Source organism: Gymnodraco acuticeps, unplaced genomic scaffold (genome assembly GCF_902827175.1).
Source record: "Gymnodraco acuticeps unplaced genomic scaffold, fGymAcu1.1, whole genome shotgun sequence".
Lineage (NCBI taxonomy): Eukaryota > Metazoa > Chordata > Actinopteri > Perciformes > Bathydraconidae > Gymnodraco > Gymnodraco acuticeps.
The window spans coordinates 121,255-145,867 of record NW_022990744.1 but is presented as its reverse complement, the minus strand read 5'-3'; the positions used below and the strand labels follow the sequence as shown (position 1 = coordinate 145,867).

At 41.9% G+C, this 24,613-nt stretch overlaps 1 protein-coding gene across 1 annotated transcript in view; it reads left to right on the top strand.

Moving 5' to 3' along the window:
- The window catches only part of khdrbs3 (KH domain containing, RNA binding, signal transduction associated 3), a 100,011-nt gene that overhangs the window by 35,361 nt on the left and 40,037 nt on the right, over window positions 1-24,613 (top strand). Inside the window, 2 exon segments of the mRNA XM_034232136.1 lie at window positions 20,104-20,274; window positions 20,276-20,300. Of these exon segments, the coding sequence (XP_034088027.1) occupies window positions 20,104-20,274; window positions 20,276-20,300 (196 nt within the window).

The following is a 24,613-nucleotide window of genomic DNA, read 5'->3' as shown; positions in this document are numbered from 1 at the left end:
TCATGTCTCTTCTACATCAACATGTGTCCCTCTTCTTCATGTACTCTTCTACGTCAACATGTGTCCCCTCTTCTTCATGTCTCTTCTACATCAACATGTGTCCCCTCTTCTTCATGTCTCTTCTTCATCAACATGTGTCCCCTCTTCTTCATGTTCCTCCTTCTCATCAACATGTGTCCCTCTTCTTCATGTCTCTTCTACATCAACATGTGTCCCCTCTTCTTCATGTCTCTTCTCATCAACATGGTCCCCTCTTCTTCATGTCTCTTCTACATCAACATGTGTCCCCTCTTCTTCATGTCTCTTCTACATCAACATGTGTCCCCTTTCTTCATGTCTCTTCTACATCAACATGTGTCCCCTCTTCTTCATGTCTCTTCTACATCAACATGTGTCCCCTCTGTGGAAAGACTCTGAAAGTTTCAGGAACAAAGATTCTTTCTCTTTTTGATCCATTTCTATAAAAACCTGTCTGAAAATGAGCTGATCAGATTTTGGCCACTTTATGATGTCATAACGATGTTTTGTCTTGTGTAACCATTAGCCAATCAGCAACCAAGGTAACCCCCCTCCTTATTTTCATCTAAAGCAGTGGCTCCCCTTGGGGGGGGCGCCAAAGATTGCAGGGGGGGCGCCAGGCCTCAGATGATTTGAGTCCAATTCATATTTAGACTTTTTCACTCCATATATATGACAGTAGTTGCAGCAGCATTTTTGAGACTTTTAAACGATTACCGCTGTTGCGCAACTTCCAACAGGAGTCATTTGGGGGGGCTCTTGGGGAAAAAAGGTTGGGAACCCCCTGATCTAAAGTAACAGACAGAGAATCAGCACTTTGGAAACAGGGCTGAAACAGAGGGGATATGGGTAATGCTGCAATGATCTCTTTGTGTTTCAGCCAATCAGAGACGGGTTTTGTATATATCTGAGACCTGTGATACATTGATGAAAAACCGTATAATAGTGGACCTTTAAGTCGCAGGCTCCTCCAACAGTGCAACACAGAAAAACAGACACAAATTGTTAAAATAGTGCAAGGAGAGTCAATATACATGTAACTGGATTGTAATATATGAACCTGCCTATACATGTGTGTGTGTGTGTTGTGTGTGTGTGTGTGTGTGTGCTGTGTGTTGCTGTGTGTGTTGCTGTGTGTGTTGCTTGTGTGTGTGTGCTGGGTGTGTGTGTGTGTGTGTGTGTGTGTGTGTGTGTGTGTGTGTGTGTGTGTGGGTGTGTGTGTGGTGTGTGTGTGTGTGTGTGTGTGTGTGTGTGTGTGTGTGGTGTGTGTGTGTGTGTGTGTGTGGTGTGTGTGTGTGTGTGTGTGTGTGTGTGTGTGTGTGGTGTGTGTGTGTGTGTGTGTGTGTGGCAAGCAGTTTTTTTAATGGATTTGTAAGGAACCCTGTTCCTTTTTCTCAGAGGTAGTGGTGTCATTTAGGGTGACAGCACATTCACCAATGCCTCTGTCCAGTAAAGCAACACTAGAAACATTTCATCTGTATGTGTTGCTTGGTGATTAAAAGATAACGTTTTACAGTTTTCAGGCCATGCTTCTTGGTGGAGATCGGGACCAGAAGTATGAGCTTTACTAGGCTTGTCACTGCAGATGTTGGATATTTTCATTTGCAGTTACGATGTGCATGTAGTAATTATTATTAATTAATAAGGAAGTATCTCATTAGACAGTCCTCTTCTGGACTCATCTCATATTCCTACTGATTTCTGAGATGTCTGAGTTCAACAAGAGGAACAGGAAATGGAAACTCAGTTCTATAGATGCTAACTTTAGCAATGGAACAAGAGTTGAATGTGTATTACTCCTTATTGAATGAAAATCTTTATTTTTACTATTTGTATGAATGCAACAGCAGGCAAGTTAACTTCCTGATAGATGAATAACACATTAATAATAAGAAGCCACCACATGTGGCTGTGTGTTGGTCAAAAGCAGCAGGAAGTAATGAGTAAATAAGGGGAATGCAGTTCAATGCTTTAAAGGTCCCATGTCATGGCCCTTTCTACTGATCATAATTCCATTGTTGAGGTCTACTAGAATAGATTTACATTGTTCAATGTTCCAAACTCACATTGGTTTCTCAAACAGCATCTCTGTATAGTATGTGTATTCACTCTCTGTCCTAAACGCCTTGTTGGAGCTGGCCGTCTGCGAGACAGCGAGACACAGCGAAGCCCGAACACACACACCCGCAGCCTGAGATGGCGAGGCTGTGAGTTAGTGTGTGTGTGCGCTCACACACTAACTCACAGCCTCGCCGCGTCCCGCCGTCTCAGGGAGGAGAAATCGGCGGAGCTGCAGCTGAGAAAAGATTGAGTGTGTGTGAGGAAGTAACGGCTCCGCGGACCTAACGTAACGGCTCCACGGATTGGTCCATTTTGACCAATCCACGGAGGGGTCGTCGTTAGGTCACTTGGTTCCCGGAAGAAAACAATGGAAAAAGAGAAATCCCAACGAGGCGTTCTGGGGCAGCACAGACAGGTCTTTCCTGTGTTAGAGTTTTACTCGCTGCAGGGTGTACTTTGAGGGTTTGACCGTTCACATGCAGAACAACCTTCATAACTCACAAGGGGACGGGTGATAACCGAAAAAAGCATGACATGGCACCTTTAAATAAATGTCTTCTTAAACCTTTTTTATCCAGCAGTGATTTTGAAACGTTTCACGTTCAAAATGATATTTAAGAAACGCAACATCTCAATACAATGTTGATATGTAGTGAGAATCTGTACGAACTCTTCAGTATCACATGTTGTTAAAGGTATATTTTAAAAGTGCATTTGTATTGTATAACCGTTGAAGTTCTCTGGATATTTCTGCTTTGCTTTCTGTCTGTGAGATGTCTCTGATATTAAGGTTTAGTCAGGTTTTTTTCAACCCATTTTGTGGATCCTATAAATCTTATCTTTGCTTATTTTATGACTAGTTTCAGTTGGGCTGTGTGTTGGCAGGAATCTAGAGTCTTTGAATAAGTACTATCATTTGGTTGTGACTACTCCTGCAGTTTTCTTTTTGTGTCGTCGGCTTTTTTTTCTGTGGTTTTTGCTATGGCTACATGTTAAGCATCAACACATGCATGAAATGAAATGACACTGTAATTCCTCACCATCTATTGTTTATTTTCTGTGTAAGCATTGTTCTTGTATCAAATCAAATCAAGTTTGATTTATATCGCACATTTTTAAAAACGAGTTTTGGTCGAGCCAAAGTGCTGTGCATATAATAATACCTTACAGTAAGGACACTATGCAGCAAATACAACAGCACAGTTTATGCAGAATATCAGTATGAGAAAACGACACCCTCCGACCTTAGACAGACACTTTCTTGTAATATTTGGCTTTGGATATGTCCAGTAAAATCTAAAGGCATGCTGCTGGAGGACGCACTTTAGCAAACGCTTAAAAAAAAAAGCAGAATCTCCAACCTTTATTTGATAAATACATCCCATGTTTTGGGGCACGATGTGTCAAATCTGCGGCAGAATAATTGGTGTGAAAACGTTTCCTGACTTCTTTGCAAAATGACGCCTTTCTTTTCTCATGAGAAATAGTGAAAGTGTCTGACTCTGACAGCAGTTTGTGTGCCGTCCCCTGCCAGCAGATAATGGTGTTTCTTTCAACTGTTTCTGACCCTAATCCTAACCAAGTGGATTTGTTTGCCTTCACTCTGCACTGACAAACAACCTGTTTTATATTCAAGACCCTTTTTGTTTTGTTTAGCTGACTGGCAGAAAGCACGGTGTACATACAGATATAAAATGAATGCTAGAATAACACGGTCAAACAAAGGATTCCTGTTAAACGCGATGGGTTATATCTCCGTCTGTTACTTATCATATTCAGCAGCAACTAGCGTCTTTAAGGCAGAAACATGAGCCCTGATATTCGCCTCTGCTGACTGTGTGCAGACCTCAGCAGGAAGTACAAAGAAGAGGCAGAAACCATAGATGATTGGCAGAAACTACAAACCAAAGCAGTGCTGCATTCATTGAAAGTTGCACTGTTCCCATGGCTGCTTATTTACTGGATGTGCCAGTCTGTTTCATGTTCACCAAAGGAAACCACGAGAGCCAAAGCATCTTCTGCTGCCGGTGGCCGGTCCAGCTTTCTCTGGACGGAGCTGTCGATAAAGCCGAGAGAAAATATCTCACTTTTCTTTCATGATAACTCACTCCCAGCCATTCCTCTTCGCCTTCTCTATTATCCTACTGAAATAATATTCCCTTCATTCATTTCAACCAAAGTTAGCCACATGTTGACTTGCCCTCACTGTTATAAGGGCTAATTACTTTGTATGCATTATAGTGTTGTCACGATACCAACATTTTGGTTTCAATACCAAGTCAAGAATTAAGATTTCGATACTTTTCTTAAAAAAAGGGAAACAGTCTTAAATGTAATTATTGTGCTTTATTTCACACCAGAACCATAACACAAACTTTTAAACAATGAGAACAATAAATAAAATATATGGCAAGAATTCGTATTAAATAAAATTAATAAATGTCTTAAAGACAGGCCTCGTGGTGTCCGTAGGCTTGCCCTCACTGTCAGAGATATCGCTCAAATACTTCCAAATTTCGCTTCTGGCGTCTTTTGTGTCAACAAGCCGAGGCGCAGCGGCAGTTGCACTCCCACTTGCAGCCATGCTTCTCGCTTTCTCACATGCTCTGGCAGCTAGCGCGTGCACGAGAGAGGGGCGGCACGAGAGAGGGGAGGGACTTAGAGCGTGCTTGAGAGGGGAGGGACTTAGAGCGTGCTTGAGAGGGGAGGGACTGCAGGCACGGCTGCAGTGCAGGGAGTGGAAGCAGAGCGCTGAACACACACGGCTCTTATTAAAACAGCGCTTTCTCACCGGAGTACTTTCCCCCGTCATTCTTAAATCACCGATACTAATGAAACGGAGGAATCGTAACATTTTTAATGGCAGGGTATCGCGGTACCTTTCAAGTATCGGTACACTGTGCAACACTAATGCCTTATAGTGCAGGTTATGGACTAGCTAAGACTTTGTTTATTTGAAATCAGATGAAAACAAACTGTAACGGACACTGCCGTGTTATTTATGATTACTATGCCTTACATTCATAATGTCAGCCGGAGGGAGGGGGAGCGGCGCTGTCAGGGCCGGCCCTCGGCATAGACAGTATAGGCGAATGCTAAGGGCGCATCAACCCATAGGGGGCGCCGGAAAAAAAAAAAAAGTTAGAATTTATTTTTATTTTTTTATTTCATAACACAATTTCCCGATTTTGGATCAACAAAGTACATCTTATTATCTTATACTAACAGAACTACGCCTATATTGCGTACAGCGCCCATAAACTATGGCACACCCCCCCCCCCCCCAAAATCAAGTTGAATCGCCCCAGCCCCAGTAAAAACCAGAGGTTTATGTGAAATAGTTCTTTTTTTGAAATAATGATTTTAGTGGGCAATTATAGGTTTTAAATTTGTATTTGTGTTAATTTAAAATAAATCAAACTCCCAAAAAACGTACACAGCTTCTGTGTGCTTTTATTAACATTGGAATTTACTGTGTAAGCGGCCGCGGGGGGGAGAGCTTTAGAGAGCTCTCTCCTGAAAGACTGAGAGGCTCTGATAACCTCAGCTCAGTGAGGTAAAGGCTCACCTTTATATGATCATTATAGTTATGAAAAAATAAGAGAGAGAAAATATCCATAAAGAAAAAGAAAATCTGTTTACAGTTCTGTTTCATCTGGTGTTGAGAGATGTATCCATAGATCTCTTAATGTTGCTCTCAAAGTGCACCAGATTGATGCTTTTAACTTCAATATTAAAAAAAAAAACTCTTACATGCATGCCCCCGGACCCCCCTAGAGGAGGTGAAGTCCCCCCCCCCCCCCTTAAACATGGATAGGAAACTAAATACAGTTGCACACATCTTGTGTCAATATCTTTGTTTTGGTGGTCATGCCACAACCGCGCACGTGCAAATCATAGTGAGTGTCTGCATTTTGGGGGGGGCGCCAGCTAAAATCTTGCCTAGGGCGGCAAATTGGTCAGGGCCGGCCCTGGGCGCTGTGGAAGAGCAGAGTGGAGAGTGAGAGGCGAGCTGTGGTCTTCCCTTTACAAGCTTAACAAATGCCTGTAGCTAATGAGATTGAATATATAACAATACAAAATAACAACATATACACAGCTAGATCAGATCGCGTTTTAGATGCGACTTTGGAGTAGAGGGGAATTATTGAAACGGGATTTGTACAGTGTTCCGCTGCGAATATGTGGGGCAGGGCCCCCTGGCCCCCCCCGCTTCCGGCGCCCTTGATATGAATCATCACTTTTTTTACGATGACTTCCTAAAGAACAAAAGCTCCCTTTGTAGATAAGCATTTCCGTTCAAACGTATCAATTAATTAATTCATGCATTGAAGATAGGCACAGCTTGCTAATTGAATGGAAAAAAAAGTTAAATGTTATGCTAAATTTGTTCAGCATTCCATGATAATTAATTCTTGATATAAATTATAAAATACAAGTATAAACGTGCATGTTACCACCGGGTCATTAGTCTGACACCAATGATTCAGACCATTTATCTCACACCTTAGGTCACTGGTGGAAAGGCCGTTTAATACGTTGGTCTCCTGAATCTGAATGCAACACGCTCTTATTATCTTATCTAACCTGTGTATCCTTGTGACTATTATTATTTTGTTGTTTTGTTTCCCATTGTAAAGCGTCCTTGGGTCTCTTGAAAGGCGCTATACAAATTTAAATTATTATTATTCAGCTACTAGCTATACCCCTGTGGCGGCTATATTCCCAATGGATACGGCCGCTCTGAGGCTAAACTTCGCTCATTGGTGTGACGCGTATACACACATACATACACGTCACATCAATGAGCGAAGTTTAGCCTCAGAGCGGCCGTACTCATCGGGAATATAGCCGCCACAATTGTCAACAAAAGATATCGGAGCTAAGCTCACCCCCATTGTCATGCTGCTAAACCTCCACATACACCAGGTGCCCTAAATACCATTAACCACACCATGTGACAATCACCAGAAGTTATTACAAGTGTGTGTGGTGTTAACAATGAAGATAGTATAACTATAAACACAGGCTACCACAGCATTTTGGCTCCTACAACCTCTGTTAGTGTTTATTCACAGTGCATCTAAAAAAAAAACGTAACCGCTTTCACACCAAGTACTTTGCTGTACTTAGTGCCCAGCACTTAGTGTCAGCACTTAGTTCCCCCATGGAACTAAGTATAGATCGCGTTCACACCGGAATAAGTTCCCTGAGGGAAGATTAGGTAAATGAAGCCGCTGACGTCACTTCTTCTTCTTCTGCTTTGGGTTTACTGGCAGGCCGCAAACCACTTCACGGCGTATACTGCCACCCGGAGTCCCCGTCCGGAAGTCCCCGGAGTTGGGGACTGGCTTCAGTAGAAGCTGCTGGGACTCCCAGCAGCTTCTACTGAAGCCTTCCGAGTAAATCGCCACAACGCCGACACCTCCTCATCTCCACCGCTCCCATGTTTTTTTTTGTGTTGCCATAAGTTATTCTCTCTCCGTTGGTGCGCGGGGCTAATGCTAATAATGCTAATGCCAGCAAATACAATGGCGGCTTCACAAAACTTTTCAGAGTTTTACGGGGCGTGGTTTGCAATCCGCCCAGCCAATCAGAAATTGCTACTTTTTCTCCCCAGGATTGTACCACCTCTCTAGCAGGCACTAACAATTCTCTGAACTAAGTTCTCTTTTTGGTGTGAACGCAAAATTCCAGGCACTAACGGAACCAAACGGGAAAAGTACGGGTAAAAGTACTCCGGTGTGAACGCGCCTCTTGTTATAATAAGAAACACCTCAATAATTGGTCTTGTTCATCATGACATGAGTCACTGTGGGCTGAGACTGAGTTGAGTATTCCTAGTATTAGCGCACTAAAGTTTGCCTCCAATGGTTATTTGTCTCACAAGGCATCTGGAATCTTATGAGTTTGCGCCATAATTGCAGGATAGCACTAGAAAAATATATTATTTTGAGGCTTTAAGTAATGTTTTTGTCTGAATCAGCTTGATTTGGACCAATGGGCTTCCTATGAGGAGTTACTGGTTGCAAGGTGGTGATTTTGCTGTGTGTGAGCACTGGAGCGGAGAATGTTTGATCAAAACAACAACGCCGTCTCCTGAGGTTACTGTAGACCAGAGCTCTCCAACACGTCGATCTCGGGCAGCGAATAATGAGTGACAGGCTGATAATGACCCGATATATATACTTTATTATTCACTTAATCACTGATTGAGATATGACGAAGCTAACTTAGTCTCATGGGATTTATGTAACAGTAAGACAGAGAATAAGTGTGCACCCACATGCACTATTTTTGTTGTTATATGCTGTTGTAAATACTCCTGTTGTCTGCTGTGTTCAGACTCAAGTCATGTTAGTGATGCCACATTCAGGACATTCAGTGTCCTTTTTTTAACAGAAGACCGTTGCTAGAAGCTGCAGCTAGACCGCAGAAGCATTAGTTTTTGAAGATGGAACAATTTCACACACAGATATAGGGAGGCTAGAGCTATGCAATTGATTTATTATGGTTTATAATTTAATATCAAGACGAAGAAGACGAAGAAAAAGATAGCTTAACTGTTCAGTGTCAATCCTGGAGAGGGAGGTTATAAATCTCCAAAATCATGTTCAGCTTAAGTCTCAGCAAAACTCACAACATTTCTGGAGCCTTGTAGACCCAGAAAACTATAAGAACATTCACCAAGCAGCACTGAACATGTCTGCTTTATTTGGTTCTGCTCTAAATACCTTTGTGAAGCAACTTTTTCTGACATGGATGACATTTAAATACAGAACAAGACTGACATGGCACAGCATGGTGGACTCCATGCGGTGCCATTCCTCTCACTGACTGTGAAGAATAGGGAATGCACTTATTTTACACGTGTGCCATGAGATGTCAGGTGGTGATTAAGGACATGTATGTGAATTGTCAGTGATGAGGGCTATGAATAAATGCAAGTGATGTGATGCATGTAGCTCTTGGCCACCTTCATTTTTTCAAAGTAGCTCTCGGATGAAGACAGGTTGGAGACCCCTGCTGTAGACGCTGTAATAGCATCAGTTATATCAGGTGGAATGGCATTGACGGACAGATGGTTCGTCCAATTTCCTGCTATGTACTTTTTTAAAGTGCTCGCCCTTTTTTTTTGACAGTTGCTGATGACAGCTCCTCAAAGTAAACCATCTGGTTCTTCGGGTTGGATTAGTCCCATTTGGTTATTCTAGCAGGAAAGGCAGAACTGAGCACACTTAGAATATCTGTTTATTTGTCGTAAATAAATAGTTCTAGGGAACATTTTGACGTTTTTGACCAACTAATTACAAAATCTACATTTGACAGTTTGGCAATCATCATTACAAATAATTGTAATATTATCCTTAAATCCTGATTCCACTGCTTTAAGATACATTATTTAATTTGGCTAAATATGCAGTTTATGAGGCAAGGTGAGTCTCTCGTCTCAAACACACAAGATAATTAGGCTGCTAACATTGGTTGAATATAAAAGTTTGCTGCAGTATTTATGCGGAGACAAATATTTATGTTTGCTCAAATAGGTCAGAGTAACCATTAAGTGCCTTTTTAATAGAACAAATAAAGGGTAGTATATCGTGTCTTCTTGTAGTACACAGTGATGCAATGTTTGGTGTCCATAAGCAAAGCAGCATAAAAGCCTTTATATGCAAATGGTCTCCAGGAGTCTCTTTCCTCTCGACTATCCCTTTGAAACGACACTAATTCCAGCTCCTCTGAGACCTCGTAAGAACTACAAATAAAAAAATACTCATGGCCATTAGAACAGAATTAAGGCTCTGTGTCGAGAAACAAAAGGAGTGGTGTTGTTTGTTTATTTGTGTTTATAAAGTAAAACACACTTTCCCCTCTCAGATTTGGAGTAAACAAGGTCATTCATATAAGATGTGTGTATTGCTCTGAGTCAGAATATCATTAGCTGTGTTTTAAATGGAGCTTTAATTAGAATTTACAATGCTAATTTTGGTGTGATAAGTCATAACAGGAAGTGGAATGATGTCACACTCACATGTACTTATACTTGTGATAGATACCACTTCATCTGGAGCTAGAAGAGAGGGAGATCCACTTCAGATGCGCCCAATTTCTATCAAAGAAACATCTCCTCCCACACTGAATCAGAGATGTTTCACCTTTTAGGGACAGAAAGAGCATGAAAGGAAAATGACACTCAGAGCAACCTTGGTGGTTTTCCGCTGCCACTTCAGATCAGTTAACTGCTCTTAAAACGAAAGCAATGGCTGTGCAAAAAGCTCAATACATGTTACCAAACCACAAGGTCAGACTGCCTTTGATTTCCAACCGAGCCGCTGGACTTTGCTTCCATCTTGACTTCATCTGTGTTCATTCATCTGGATGACTGCACATCTGCTTACTGTGGCTATTTGCAAACATTTAACTTTTTTTATTGGTCAATTTATTGAACATTGAACAAGCAAAATAAGAAAACGTTCAAGATATAACAAAATAAATTCTCACATAGTTTCCGTCATGTTGAAAAGGGGCAAGAAGAAGCTTAAAAACGTCTCTGGTCCCTCTAGCGTACATTGTTCATGAAAATAAAAGTTTAGGCTATCGTCATCAGCATCCGTGATATTTGATTAATTGTTTTAAACACATCCTTTTTTTTGTACAAAACAACCAAAAATATATAACTTTTACAACAAGACATAGCAAGCATCACTTCACAGTTCTTGCTCAAGACAGTCAGGATTTGGTTTCTAAATAATAGTTTTAGTTCAGATACAGTTGCACAGTATGTCAGCTCATCATTACAGTTATTCCACAGATGCAGTTTCCTCAACATGTGTATGTTTTTCTCTCCGTGTGAAAGTGGATTTACTTAATAATAAAGGTAAAAACAAACCTCTAATAACATATCTTCACTACGGAGGTCGCGTTATAACCGAATATTTTCCGTCTGACGTTTTTTTTTTTAACAATGACGGAAAAATCTGAAAGACGGTCGGTCATTTGACGGATTAGATCAACTCAGAACAGCGCCAAAGTTTACCCGCAGCGGGGCTCCGGTGTTATGCCGTGTTATTATCAGTGCTGGAATTGGGCCGGTACTCACCGGTACGCAGTACCGGCACTTCTGGTTCTGACCCATGGAGTACCGGCACTTCTTGCTCAGTACCGGCATGCTGGCGGTACTCCGGTACTCATGCACCGTGCCAGTACTCAACACTCTCCCGCCGTTCTTATTATACATCCATATATATATATACAGCCGCCCGGTACTCAGTAGATGCGTCATGAGGTGCCGAACTGACATTCTCATCGCTCTAACCGCTGGAGTTTCACAGCGGCTGTCAGCTGTTTACTCCTGTCATTCAAACAGAACGTGCTGGAGAGGGGGCGGGGCTTATCTTCGCCCATTGTAAATACTGTGGTGGAAACGACTATGTCAAAATTAACCTATTTGACCGTGATTTAATAGTAATACACGTTTCAAAATAATATAATAATAATAATAATAATGCCGAAGTAACAACATACTGAAAAACTGTTAGTAAAACCATGTTTTAATGCTTTACAATTTACATACCTAGATGCACGTGTGGTTGTGTTTATGCAGTGCAACTCCCACCCAGTGGGTGGCTATGTAGAGTGATAGAACAGAGCAGGCACGCCCCCGAGAGAAGGAAAGCAAGTCACGTCACAAATTAGCATTTCTAAAATGTTAGCGTGGATTAATAAAAGTGCAAAAAGACAGCGGTTGTCGGCCGGAAGAAACTTCAAATACAGAGAATGCTGTGCCTGTGTTGGAAATTGTGTCTGATGGGGAGCTTTCTTTGGTTGATCCTCCTGCTCCAAGTTCTAGTGCATTAGCATTAGCACTAGCTCCGCCGCCTCCTCCAGAGCCTCTAACGTTAGCTGCTTGCTGGCGCAACTGCCACCACCAACACCGGGCAAAGCGATGCACCTGACTGCTGGACAACGACCAGGTGCAATATTTTGCAAGACCAATGCATGGCTCCTTCTTAAAGATAAGGAAGCTAGGATGTCGGATATGCAGAGATGTCAAATCTTTGGGAATACACACTGGACAAGGACTGAAACTGTCAACTGAATGGGGTGAGTGTGCAGTGTTCCATTTCGGTGTTGACAAGGGCAAACAACAAGCTAGCCTGAGAAAAAAAATCAAAGAACATAAAGAATCACAAGCCCATGTAAAAGCTGCTGACATCCTTACATCTGCTTCACGTGAAACTATTCAACATCAAGTGCAGTCTATGCATAAATCTGAATTAGACACCACTATCAGAGTTTTTCGAACGGCATATACAATTGGCAAACATAGCCGGCCATTCACAGACATGCCAATTGATTTGAATGTACAGAAACTGAATGGGCTGAACGTGGGCAGGGTTTTGCACTCCAATAAAACCTGTGGCGAAATCATCGACCACATAGCTCATGAGCTGAAGAAAAAAATGGCAAAAGACATTACAGAAAACCAAAGAAAACTCTGTGTTTTGGTCGATGAATCTACCACTATTAGTGGTAAAACGGTGCTTGTTGTGTGTCTACGCTCAGCATTAGCTGATGCTGAGCCCGAAACGTTTTTTTGGGAGCTGATCGAGTTGGATGGAACAACGGCTGATGACATCACAAAGGCGTTAATGGAGTGTCTTGGAAGAGATTTTAACGAGGACTTTTTAGGTCAGTGTTTCGTTTCTTTTGCATGTGATGGGGCTTCAGTCATGCTAGGGAAGAGAACAGGCGTTGCTACCCAGTTGTGTAGTAAATTCCCAAGCCTGTTTGTGTGGCACTGCTCCAATCATCGTCTAGAGCTGGCAGTTGGGGATGTGGTCAAGGAGGTCTCAGGGCTCAATCATTTCCAGATCTTTTTTGACAAACTCTATTCCTTGTTCCATGCCTCCCCCAAAAATCAGAGGCAGTTAGCGCAGTGTGCGCAAGCAGTCGGACAGCGTCTCCTGGTGATAGGGCGTGTTTTGTCCATCCGCTGGGTGGCTTCAAGTGAAAGGAGCGTCAGAGCAGTCTGGGAAAACTACAGAGTGCTTCATGATCACTTCACAAATGCTGCAAACGACACGAGCAGGGATTCCAGAGACAGAGCAAAGTACAAGGGCCTGGATGATGTGCTCACATCTGCAACGTTTGTCAGCAATCTGGGACTGATGTACGATGCGCTCACAGAGCTCAGCGACCTCTCTTCGGCAACTCCAAAAAAGAGAGATGACACTGCCTACAGCAGATAGGCTCTTAACTCGAGAAATACGAGTTTTTGAATCCATGGTCACCATGCCTGGCCCACACATGACTACAGTTCATACAGCTCTAGCTGAGAAGTCCTTCAAGGGTGTTGCCCTGCGTGAGAATGGCAGGCTTGTACAGATTCATGCAGGTCAGTTTTTCCGCAGTATGGTAGAGAATCTGAGACACAGACTGACTTCCACAACCTCCTCTCATGTCAGCACAAGAGAAATCCCATTACATGGCCGGGAGGCCCGGGACAATCAGCTAATCCAGGACATGAAAGTTATCCATCCTGGAAGTTGGCCTGAAGAGGAGTTAGACGTACAGTATGGGGACGTAGAGGTGCTACGTTTGTGCGAAGTGCTGAAAGTGGACAGAAGAGAGACTGTTCAGGGCTTTCGCGAATACAAGGAAACCAGGGCATCCCGTACACCTGCTGCCATGGAGCCTCTACTGAAAGCAGTCCGAACCATCGCTGTCTCCACTAGTGAGTGTGAGTGGGCATTCAGCTGCATGAACGATATCCTTACTGCAAAAAGGAATGCTCTCTCTGTCAGCCGACTGTCCAGCCTGGTTTTCATTAAATGTAATGGACCATCACTAGGACAGTTCAATCCGGAACAGTATGTGAGGTCCTGGCTGGCAAAGGGAAGGAGAAGTGCTGATGAAAGAGCCTGTCCAGCTCCAGCCCCTGATACTGATGTCCCCAAGGCCTTCTGGAGCCTTTTCTAACAATGTGAAGTATATTGCAAAGCAGCTCACCCAGTGAGAAGACTTTTGGCATAATGTGCCGATTTGTACAGATCCTGGAGATAGAAGGACTTCAGACCAACCAGGGAGTTATCTGATCAGCTTGGTGTTCAATGTAACTCTTTACCATGGCTCAGACTTTGTTACTTGCAGTTACAGTTTCTCATTTTAGATTGTGCAAATTTTGCATTTGTTTTTACATGTTCTTTGTTCATGCTCTTTATCATTTTTCTGAGTTGGAAAGTTAGATTGCATCATAGTTTACTTTATACATATTTGTATTCTTCAGTGGTGAAGTATATTGCAAAGCAGCTCAGCCATGTGAGAAGACTTTTGGCACTTTTTCGTTTTTCGTTTTCTGAGTTGGAAAGTTAGATTGCATTCAAAATGTACAGAAATACTTAATTTTGTTAAAGCTTTTTATAAAAAATGCTTCTGACCAGAGCTTTGTTTCCTTGTCATTAATGTTGAACACCACCAGAGGGGCTCTCACCTGAAAGGTCTCTGCTTCATGTGTCTTCAGCAGAAGATCTAGACTTTGATTGCTATATTTTCAGTTAATATTGACCTTACTGAGCTTTAGCCATATCCGCTGCCTATCATAACAAATGTTAAGTACAGTGAACCTTTCTAAAATATACAGTAGTAAAGAGACAAACCCACCAGCATTATAGTAGCCAAATTCTTGTTTGTAGGCTGTATATATAAAATTGACTTGAAAAAGTTGCTGTTTTTAGAGTACTGGCACCTTTTTCATTCCAATTCAAGCACTGGTTATTATGCATGCCCTCCCAAAAGGAAATGACATCGTTTCCAAACCGAACTTTGCCGAACAGATGATTGAAATGTCTGTGAGTAGGCCTACTTGCTTTACGCTGCGCGCGCTCCCGCATGCATAACACGGCATAACAGTTCACAAGCGAGTGTGCGCCCCCCCCGATCCTGTCCGTCAAATTGACGGGCAGCGAAAAAGTATAGCGCAACCTCTGATCACACTGTACATTTTACATTTATTATACCATTTATTTCCCTCTTAAAGGTGGGGTAGGTAAGTTTGAGATACACTTTTTGTTATATTCCATGGAATGCTCTTAACATCCCAATAGCAATGAATATCTGAAGTGCTTTGACAAAAAATCCATAAAAATATGTCATCTGTGGAAGCCGTAGTACTGTAAAAATCACGACCAATTATTTTAGCCGGCCCGGCTAAAATAACTGGATGGCCTACCTGCCTGTCAGCCTTCCATCGGGGCACAAATTTATCTCGTGCCCTCATTGGTCATGTGCGCGTTCGTGTGTGTTGGAGGAGATTTTCTCCGGTTGTGTATTTTCAAATTCTAGCGATCTCGAGCCGGTTTCTCAAACTTACCTACCCCACCTTTAATGTAAATTATATCCTACTTTTAAATTGTCCTAGCTGTAATTTGGACTTTCATAGTAGTAATGGAAACTTAAAATGGTGTCGAAACAGTGAAACAATTGGAGAGCTGGAACTTGAGGGTTTACAATATAATAATACATTTCATTTAGCACACTTTAAAAACAATGTAATCTCAAGGTGCTTTATTACAAAGTTGACAAGACATGTGCTGCAGCCCAATAATCAACATTATTAATCATTATTATTATTATTAACAAGACTAAACAAAAAGGGCACTAAATGTAACTAAATCTGTCCAAAGAATGTACGCCAGCGGGACCTACGCACCCGATAAGAAGGACTCCCAGATCCACAAACAATATCTCAGGTCAGCTTGTTTTCAGTCGTGAACAACAGAGCTGCTCCTCCTTCAGAGAAGGTCATACAGTAGATATGCCATGGGAAAGGAGAGAGTGAGATTATAAATTGATAGGTTAAAGGTTAGATACGCAAGCAAAAATATTCCCCAACAGTGTTTATTTATCACGGTTAATTTGTCCACCTTTTTTATCCAAAATGATGTGCAATGCCTTGTTTTAAAGGTCACCTATCATAAAAAATCCACTTATCCATGTCTCTTCTACATCAACATGTGTCCCCTCTTCTCCATGTCTCTTCTACATCAACATGTGTCCCCTCTTCTCCATGTCTCTTCTACATTAACATGTGTCCCCTCTTCTTCATGTCTCTTCTACATCAACATGTGTCCCCTCTTCTCCATGTCTCCTCTACATCAACATGTGTCCCCTCTTCTCCATGTCTCTTCTACATCAACATGTGTCCCCTCTTCTCCATGTCTCTTCTACATTAACATGTGTCCCCTCTTCTTCATGTCTCTTCTACATCAACATGTGTCCCCTCTTCTCCATGTCTCTTCTACATCAACATGTGTCCCCTCTTCTTCATGTCTCCTCTACATCAACATGTGTCCCCTCTTCTTCATGTCTCTTCTACATCAACATGTGTCCCCTCTTCTCCATGTCTCTTCTACATCAACATGTGTCCCCTCTTCTTCATGTCTCATCTACATCAACATGTGTCCCCTCTTCTTCATGTCTCTTCTTCATCAACATGTGTCCCCTCTTCTTCATGTCTCTTCTACATCAACATGTGTCCCCTCTTTTCCATGTCTCTTTTTCATCAACATGTGTCCCCTCTTCTCCATGTCTCCTCTACATCAACATGTGTCCCCTCTTCTTCATGTCTCTTCTATATCAACATGTGTCCCCTCTTCTTCATGTCTCTTCCACATCAACACGTGTCCCCTCTTCTCCATGTCTCTTCTACATCAACATATGTCCCCTCTTCTTCATGTCTCTTCTACATCAACATGTGTCCCCTCTTCTTCATGTCTCTTCTACATCAACATGTGTCCCCTCTTCTTCATGTCTCTTCTACATCAACATGTGTCCCCTCTTCTTCATGTCTCTTCTACATCAACATGTGTCCCCTCTTCTTCATGTCTCTTCTACATCAACATGTGTCCCCTCTTCTTCATGTCTCTTCTACATCAACATGTGTCCCCTCTTCTTCATGTCTCTTCTACATCAACATGTGTCCCCTCTTCTTCATGTCTCTTCTACATCAACATGTGTCCCCTCTTCTTCATGTCTCTTCTACATCAACATGTGTCCCCTCTTCTTCATGTCTCTTCTACATCAACATGTGTCCCCTCTTCTTCATGTCTCTTCTACATCAACATGTGTCCCCTCTTCTTCATGTCTCTTCTACATCAACATGTGTCCCCTCTTCTTCATGTCTCTTCTACATCAACATGTGTCCCCTCTTCTTCATGTCTCTTCTACATCAACATGTGTCCCCTCTTCTTCATGTCTCTTCTACATCAACATGTGTCCCCTCTGTGGAAAGAGTTTCTGAAAGTGTCAGGAACTTGATGGCAAACACTGAGGTAACCATTAGCCAATCAGCAACCAAGGTAACCCCCCCCCTTATCACTTGAATCTCCTCCTAGAGCACCATTGTGTTCTTTGTAACCAAATGTCTCTCAGAGGGGCGTGGGGAGGGGCTCCTTATTTTCATCTAAAGTAACAGACAGAGAATCAGCACTTTGGAAACAGGGCTGAAACAGAAGGCATTATGGGTAATGCTGCAATGATCTGTTTGGTGTTTCAGCCAATCAGAGACATGTTCTGTATATATCTGAGACCTGTAATATATTGATGAAAAACAATGTAATTGGAGACCTTTAATTGATGTGCAATGCCTTGTTTTAACATGCTGCTGTAATGAAAACAAATCCCAGTTCAGGATCAATAAAGTATATTTTATCTTATCTCAATCTTGCACAACAATATCTTAAACATTAATCGTCGTTGTGCAACTTCCCCAGAGTCTACATTTTATTCCAAGAAAACATCCGTCAGTGAACATGCATGTTGTCCACTTCGTTTTCCTTAATAGACAGGAAAGCAATTCAGCCACAAGACATGCTGTGTTTTGAGTAATGGACATGACTCACTTTTCCTCGACTGGAGGAATGTGCCCTCCACCCTCGCTGTTCCTCCGTCTCCACCTACACACATAACACGCTGCTGCCGAATGGATCAAATTCACTGCTACGTTTCTTCCAAGTAATTCTGGCCGATGTTGGAAATCACTAACAGGAATGGAAGTAGAGGAGGCAGCTTGACTCCAAACATGATAAATTACAGCACCTCATCATAAAGACTTGGAATCCAATGGACGTATCATATTAATGATATATGAAACTATTTGAATACTAAAATGAACTCGCTCGGTCGAAAAAGGATATACTCTATGTTACATGATCCATCCAAACTGTGTACACATATTAAAGAGGACTTTCTGCTGATGTTCAGGTGTATATCAGTATGTAGTGTCTCTACTTTAAAGAGTCCTCTCCTGCTAATGTTCAGGTGTATATCAGTATGTAGTGTCTCTACTTTAAAGAGTCCTCTCCTGCTGATGTTCAGGTGTATATCAGTATGTAGTGTCTCTACTTTAAAGAGTCCTCTCCTGCTAATGTTCAGGTGTATATCAGTATGTAGTGTCTCTACTTTAAAGAGTCCTCTCCTGCTGATGTTCAGGTGTATATCAGTATGTAGTGTCTCTACTTTAAAGAGTCCTCTCCTGCTGATGTTCAGGTGTATATCAGTATGTAGTGTCTCTACTTTAAAGAGTCCTCTCCTGCTGATGTTCAGGTGTATATCAGTATGTATTGTCTCTACTTTAAAGAGTCCTCTCCTGCTGATGTTCAGGTGTATATCAGTATGTAGTGTCTCTACTTTAAAGAGTCCTCTCCTGCTGATGTTCAGGTGTATATCAGTATGTAGTGTCTCTACTTTAAAGAGTCCTCTCCTGCTGATGTTCAGGATCATATCAGTATGTAGTGTCTCTACTTTAAAGAGTCCTCTCCTGCTGATGTTCAGGTGTATATCAGTATGTAGGGTCTCTACTTTAAAGAGTCCTCTCCTGCTGATGTTCAGGTGTATATCAGTATGTAGTGTCTCTACTTTAAAGAGTCCTCTCCTGCTGATGTTCAGGTGTATATCAGTATGTAGGGTCTCTACTTTAAAGAGTCCTCTCCTGCTGATGTTCAGGTGTATATCAGTATGTAGTGTCTCTACTTTAAAGAGTCCTCTCCTGCTGATGTTCAGGTGTATATCAGTATGTAGTGTCTCTACTTTAAAGAGTCCTCTCCTGCTGATGTTCAGGATCATATCAGTATGTAGTGTCTCTACTTTAAAGAGTCCTCTCCTGCTGATGTTCAGGTGTATATCAGTATGTAGTGTCTCTACTTTAAAGAGTCCTCTCCTGCTGATGTTCAGGTGTATATCAGTATACGTAGTGCCTCTACTTTAAAGAGTCCTCTCCTGCTGATGTTCAGGTGTATATCAGTATGTAGTGTCTCTACTTTAAAGAGTCCTCTCCTGCTGATGTTCAGGTGTATATCAGTATGTAGTGTCTCTACTTTAAAGAGTCCTCTCCTGCTGATGATCAGGTGTATATCAGTATGTAGTGTCTCTACTTTAAAGAGTCCTCTCCTGCTGATGTTCAGGTGTATATCAGTATGTAGTGTCTCTACTTTAAAGAGTCCTCTCCTGCTGATGTCCAGGTGTATATCAGTATGTAGTGTCTCTACTTTAAAGAGTCCTCTCCTGCTGATGTTCAGGTGTATATCAGTATGTAGTGTCTCTACTTTAAAGAGTCCTCTCCTGCTGATGTTCAGGTGTATATCAGTATGTAGTGTCTCTACTTTAAAGAGTCCTCTCCTGCTGATGATCAAGTGTATTTCAGTATGTAGTGTCTCTACTTTAAAGAGTCCTCTCCTGCTGATGTTCAGGTGTATATCAGTAACCCTGTCTGCTCTGATTGGTTAGCTTGCTGGCTCTGTTGTGATTGATCAACCGCTAAGCGATGTCCCGCCCCTCACGTAAAATGTGTTTTATAGAAGTATGAGTGTTACATAGTGATGTCACCATGTTCAGGAAGTAAACAAAGGAGTCCAATGGAGGAGAATCAGGGAAACAAACTTTGGGATTTTAGCCTTTGCAGTCAATTTCTACCACCACTACATCATGTGTTCCCAAAATAAAACAATGTCTTCTGTCTTGTTTCAGGACTCGAGGAGGAGTCCCCCCCCTGCATGCAGCGGTGCCTCGAGGAGCCGCCCCCAGAGGAGCCGCCCCCAGAGGAGCCCCTCCCAGCCGGGCTCCTTCCTCCAGAGGGCGGGCGGTCCAGAGAGCCAGGGGCGCCCCCCCGACCGCAGGGTACCGGCCTGCCCCCCCCCCTCGTTCAGGACACTTACGGAGAATATGTGAGTACATGGAGATGCAAGAAAATGATGAACCTGTTTGCATTGCAGTTTCTCACATTTAAGATGTAATTGTAATTCTGGATTGGATGTCTTTTTTTTCTAACCCAGGCATATTGATTTGTGCTCGGCATCTTGCAGTATTTGTATTCAAAGATTCAATATTATGGACTTACTATGGACTAAGCAATCTGTTCCCTTATACACAACACAGAGATACACTTAGGACTGTCTGCGCTGATTGGTTAGCTTGCTGGCTCTGTTGTGATTGGTCAACCACTAAGAGAGGTCCCGCCCCTTATACACAACACAGAGATACACTTAGGACTGTCTGCTCTGATTGGTTAGCTTGCTGGCTCTGTTGTGATTGGTCAACCACTAAGAGAGGTCCCGCCCCTTATACACAACACAGAGATACACTTAGGACTGTCTGCTCTGATTGGTTAGCTTGCTGGCTCTGTTGTGATTGGTCAACCGCTAAGAGAGGTCCCGCCCCTTATACACAACACAGAGATACACTTAGGACTGCTTAAGGATTTATATTTTAGAATCATTTTTATTCCAAGTGCTGAAAGGGGCTTTGTTGTCTTTTTTTCTGTTAGTCTGAGAGCAGTATAAGTAGAGTTTATTCTATGTGCACACATATTTGGCCAAAAATGCTAATTATGAACAACATGAAGTCAGTTATTGTAGATGGTAAATTGTACACATCTAATTCTAATGAATGAAAAACGTATACAACTCACTACAGGAAAGGTAAAACTCCAAAAAGCACAATACGGCCTCTCTAAAAATCATTATCTCAACAAACGGCACTATTTCTTTATGCTCTTAATGTCATTTTTTTTAAAGCACTTTGAATGCCTTGTGTTGAAAGGTGCTATATAAATAAACGTGCCTCTCTAAACATCTTGAAATATCAGCATGTAGGAATTGAACTCCATCATATTTCATTTGTTGTCTTGCTACCTCATCAGGCAGCAAAAAGACTGTGGATTTGTTATTGCAGCCATTATTGTGTTTGGTCTCGTAGCTTACCTGCACCGGTCTAATGGGACCCTGGCTGTAATATCAACAGCTGCCACAGATGAATATATTAAGCCTGGAGTCAGACTATTTGTGCATTTGCCAGGAGAGTCTCTTGCTGCACTGTCAAGGCAAACTCCCAGAGGACCAGGGCATCAGCGTTGCATATTTCTCAGAAAGGAAGAGAGAGGAGGGTGGCCCGCGATCGAAAATTGCCACAGAAACCCATACCTAACCACATCTGACAGGTTTATTCAGAGGTTGTAATTCAAATGTGTGGAGGTCGTAGGGAATGACTCGTGGACCAGCTGTTTCCCATCATTGTCACAGTTGTAAACTGCGTCCCCCGACACCTGCACCAGTGTATCCGGGTGGAGAAAGAAAAAAAAAAGACCCCCAACATCTGCCGGATGATAAATCTAACCACATCGCTGCAAATTAGAAGCTGAATGAGTTTGACTCTGTGTTATCTGAATACATCACCATCCCGGGACAAGTGTTCTCCGGCGGTGGCGGCGGCAGCTGACAAATAGGCTCTTGTGTTCATCAATGAAATGACAGAGACATTTGTTGCCTTCATTTATCACAGCTTAACATTTGCTCTTTTGCATGTTGTGTCTTCGCCGTGCACATCAACACGGGCCACGACATTTGTTCAGTTTGAGGCGCTCACTTCCTCGTTCTTTGTCATATTCAAAGCACCAACCTGAGTACAAACAAGGACATAACAACAACATAGCGTAGTGGTGGTCTAATGCAGTGGTTCCCAACCTTTTTTCCCAAGAGCCCCCCCACATGACTCCTGTTGGAAGGTGCGCCCCCCCCCCCCCACACACACAAGGGGGGGGGGGGGGGGGGGGGGCGCACCAGCGGTGATTAAAGTTTAAAAGTCTCAAAAATGCTACAACTACTGTCACATTAAGGAGCACTATTGAAGTGACTTTGATGGTTATTGGACTCAGGATTAATTCATTTGGATTCCCGCTGAATAAAGAAATTAAAGGACGGCGCGGAAGTGGAAACAATTCACAGAGGGATTAAACTGTTTAAAACACATGCTCAAAGTAAGCCGGATTTTGCCGATGTGTTTATGTGGATTCAAAAGTTGTAAATAATCTACAAAATGGAGGAGACCGATCTGATCGGAGCAACTGTGACAAATAATCCAACTGAAACCGGCATGGACAATGACTATGTTTTAAAAATGCGCTTATCCAGAAAAGCCTGGTTTGGACACTTTACGGGCAGAAGAAACATTTCTATTAAAGAAAGAATTATACATTTCTGTCTTTTTATGTCTTTAATACTAACTTGAATTGTTATTCAAATTAATTATCAATTATTTTTTATATGTTATTGTAATGTAGAGACAAGGCTTTTAGTGACAATCATGTATTGCTTTACAATTCTATGTAAAAAAAAAAAAAAAATCTGAGGCCTGGCGCCCCCCTGCGATCTTTGGCGCCCCCCCAAGGGGTGCGCGCCCCCCAGGTTGGGAACCACTGGTCTAATGGATAGTGAGGTGGGCTGAAGATCGGAAGGTTGTGAGTTCAAATCCCGGCAGGAACACCACCACTAGTGTGCCCTTGAGAAAGGCCCTTAGTTACTCCAGGGAGAATGTCCCTGTAATCGGTCCTTCTAAGTCGCTTTGGATGAAAGCGTCAGCGAAATGTAATGTAATGTAATGTAATGTAATGTAATGTAATGTAATGTAATGTAATGTAATGAAATGAAATGTAATGTAATGTAATGTAATGTAATGTAATGAAATGTAATGTAATGAAATGTAATGTAATGAAATGTAATAGGGGAAGATGGCATTCCCATCTCACAAAGAAACAACAAAGAAACATGATAAAATACGTTACGCTCATTAGACAAAAACAAAAGAACCAAACAAACAAATAATTAATCGAAAAGACAGTCTACAACATTTCATAAAACTAGGTTGACAGCCCAATACATAAACAACCAAAAACACACACACACAACATGTCAAGCATATGAATTATTCCATATTCCAACTGTTCATTAGAGCCGATTGTTCTCCATTCCATCTTGTCTTGTGCCATCTTTTGATTTTTTGTGGCAATAATTTCTAACAAAAAGAAACTGTCTTTTGAAACACTTTCATTCAGATCTCCCCTTGATTGAGTTTTACAAATAAGTATTTTACCCAGAGGAATAATTGTATTTATTATTTCAAAGCCCTATCTCTGTCTGGATGTTTCACATAGTATACCTCAGTTAAAGCTTTGTATCAAATTACCCTCAATCCAATTGTTGCCAAACTAAATCAGAGAAATGTTATTATGCTGTTTCTTGGCAGCCCCATCAATCTTGAATGGTTATTACGATTGCAGCCAAATCCCATTTAATGTCGTTCATTAGCGGTTTGAGAGCGCTGTCTTACCTGCTTGCTAATCCCATTGGAGAACAATTGAACATGATGTCTCTCTCATTTCACTAACAGTGCTGCATGTCATATTGTTTCTGTTGTTGTGCTATTTCAACGTTGCCAACCTGAAATCCACAGTCCAGTCAAAGCAGCTCTACTTTGCTTTAATGCTAAATCTAGAGCTACATGTTTTGTTTTTGTTCATGCAGACGCTTAATTCCTCTGGGTGAGAAGACTAAGACATGTTCAATGCACGTGGGTTTGAACATGTTGAACACGTGGGTTCTCAACTGGTCAGGCCTCGGGACCCACTTTTTACTTGGTCAATAGATCGCGACCCAACATTTTGAAGCACTCAAATCTATTCAACAAAATCGTGCTGTAATATATACGTTTTTCAGCATACAATATTAATACAAGTGAAGTACAGTGCATATATCCCTTATATCCCTTCACAGAACTAAAGTGTGCTTTTAAAAAAAGGTTTAATGAGATGATGGAATCAAAGCTGAACTATATCAAAAGGCACGCATGCTGAAAACCCAACCCCAGCAGGGGGTCTGAGGGATTCTCCCCCAGGAGATTTTTAGAAATACTAACATAAACTATGCATTCTGGTACACTGAGGAGAAAATAAATAAATCTATTACTACCCGATATATTAATGATATTTTATGCCATTGTTTGTTTTTCACTTTGTTCTGACATCTTGCTGCTCCTCACAGAGAGAAGAGCAAAGAGGAGAGAGTCTGTGTGACTTACTTTAAATTGTGGGTAAGGGTAGATAGCTCCCATTGTTCTGTGACCTGTCAGTCATCAGACCGGGGGTCATATTTCATTATGTGTTCATTTCTATCTGAAGTTGTAACCATGGATGTATAAAGAAGAGTTC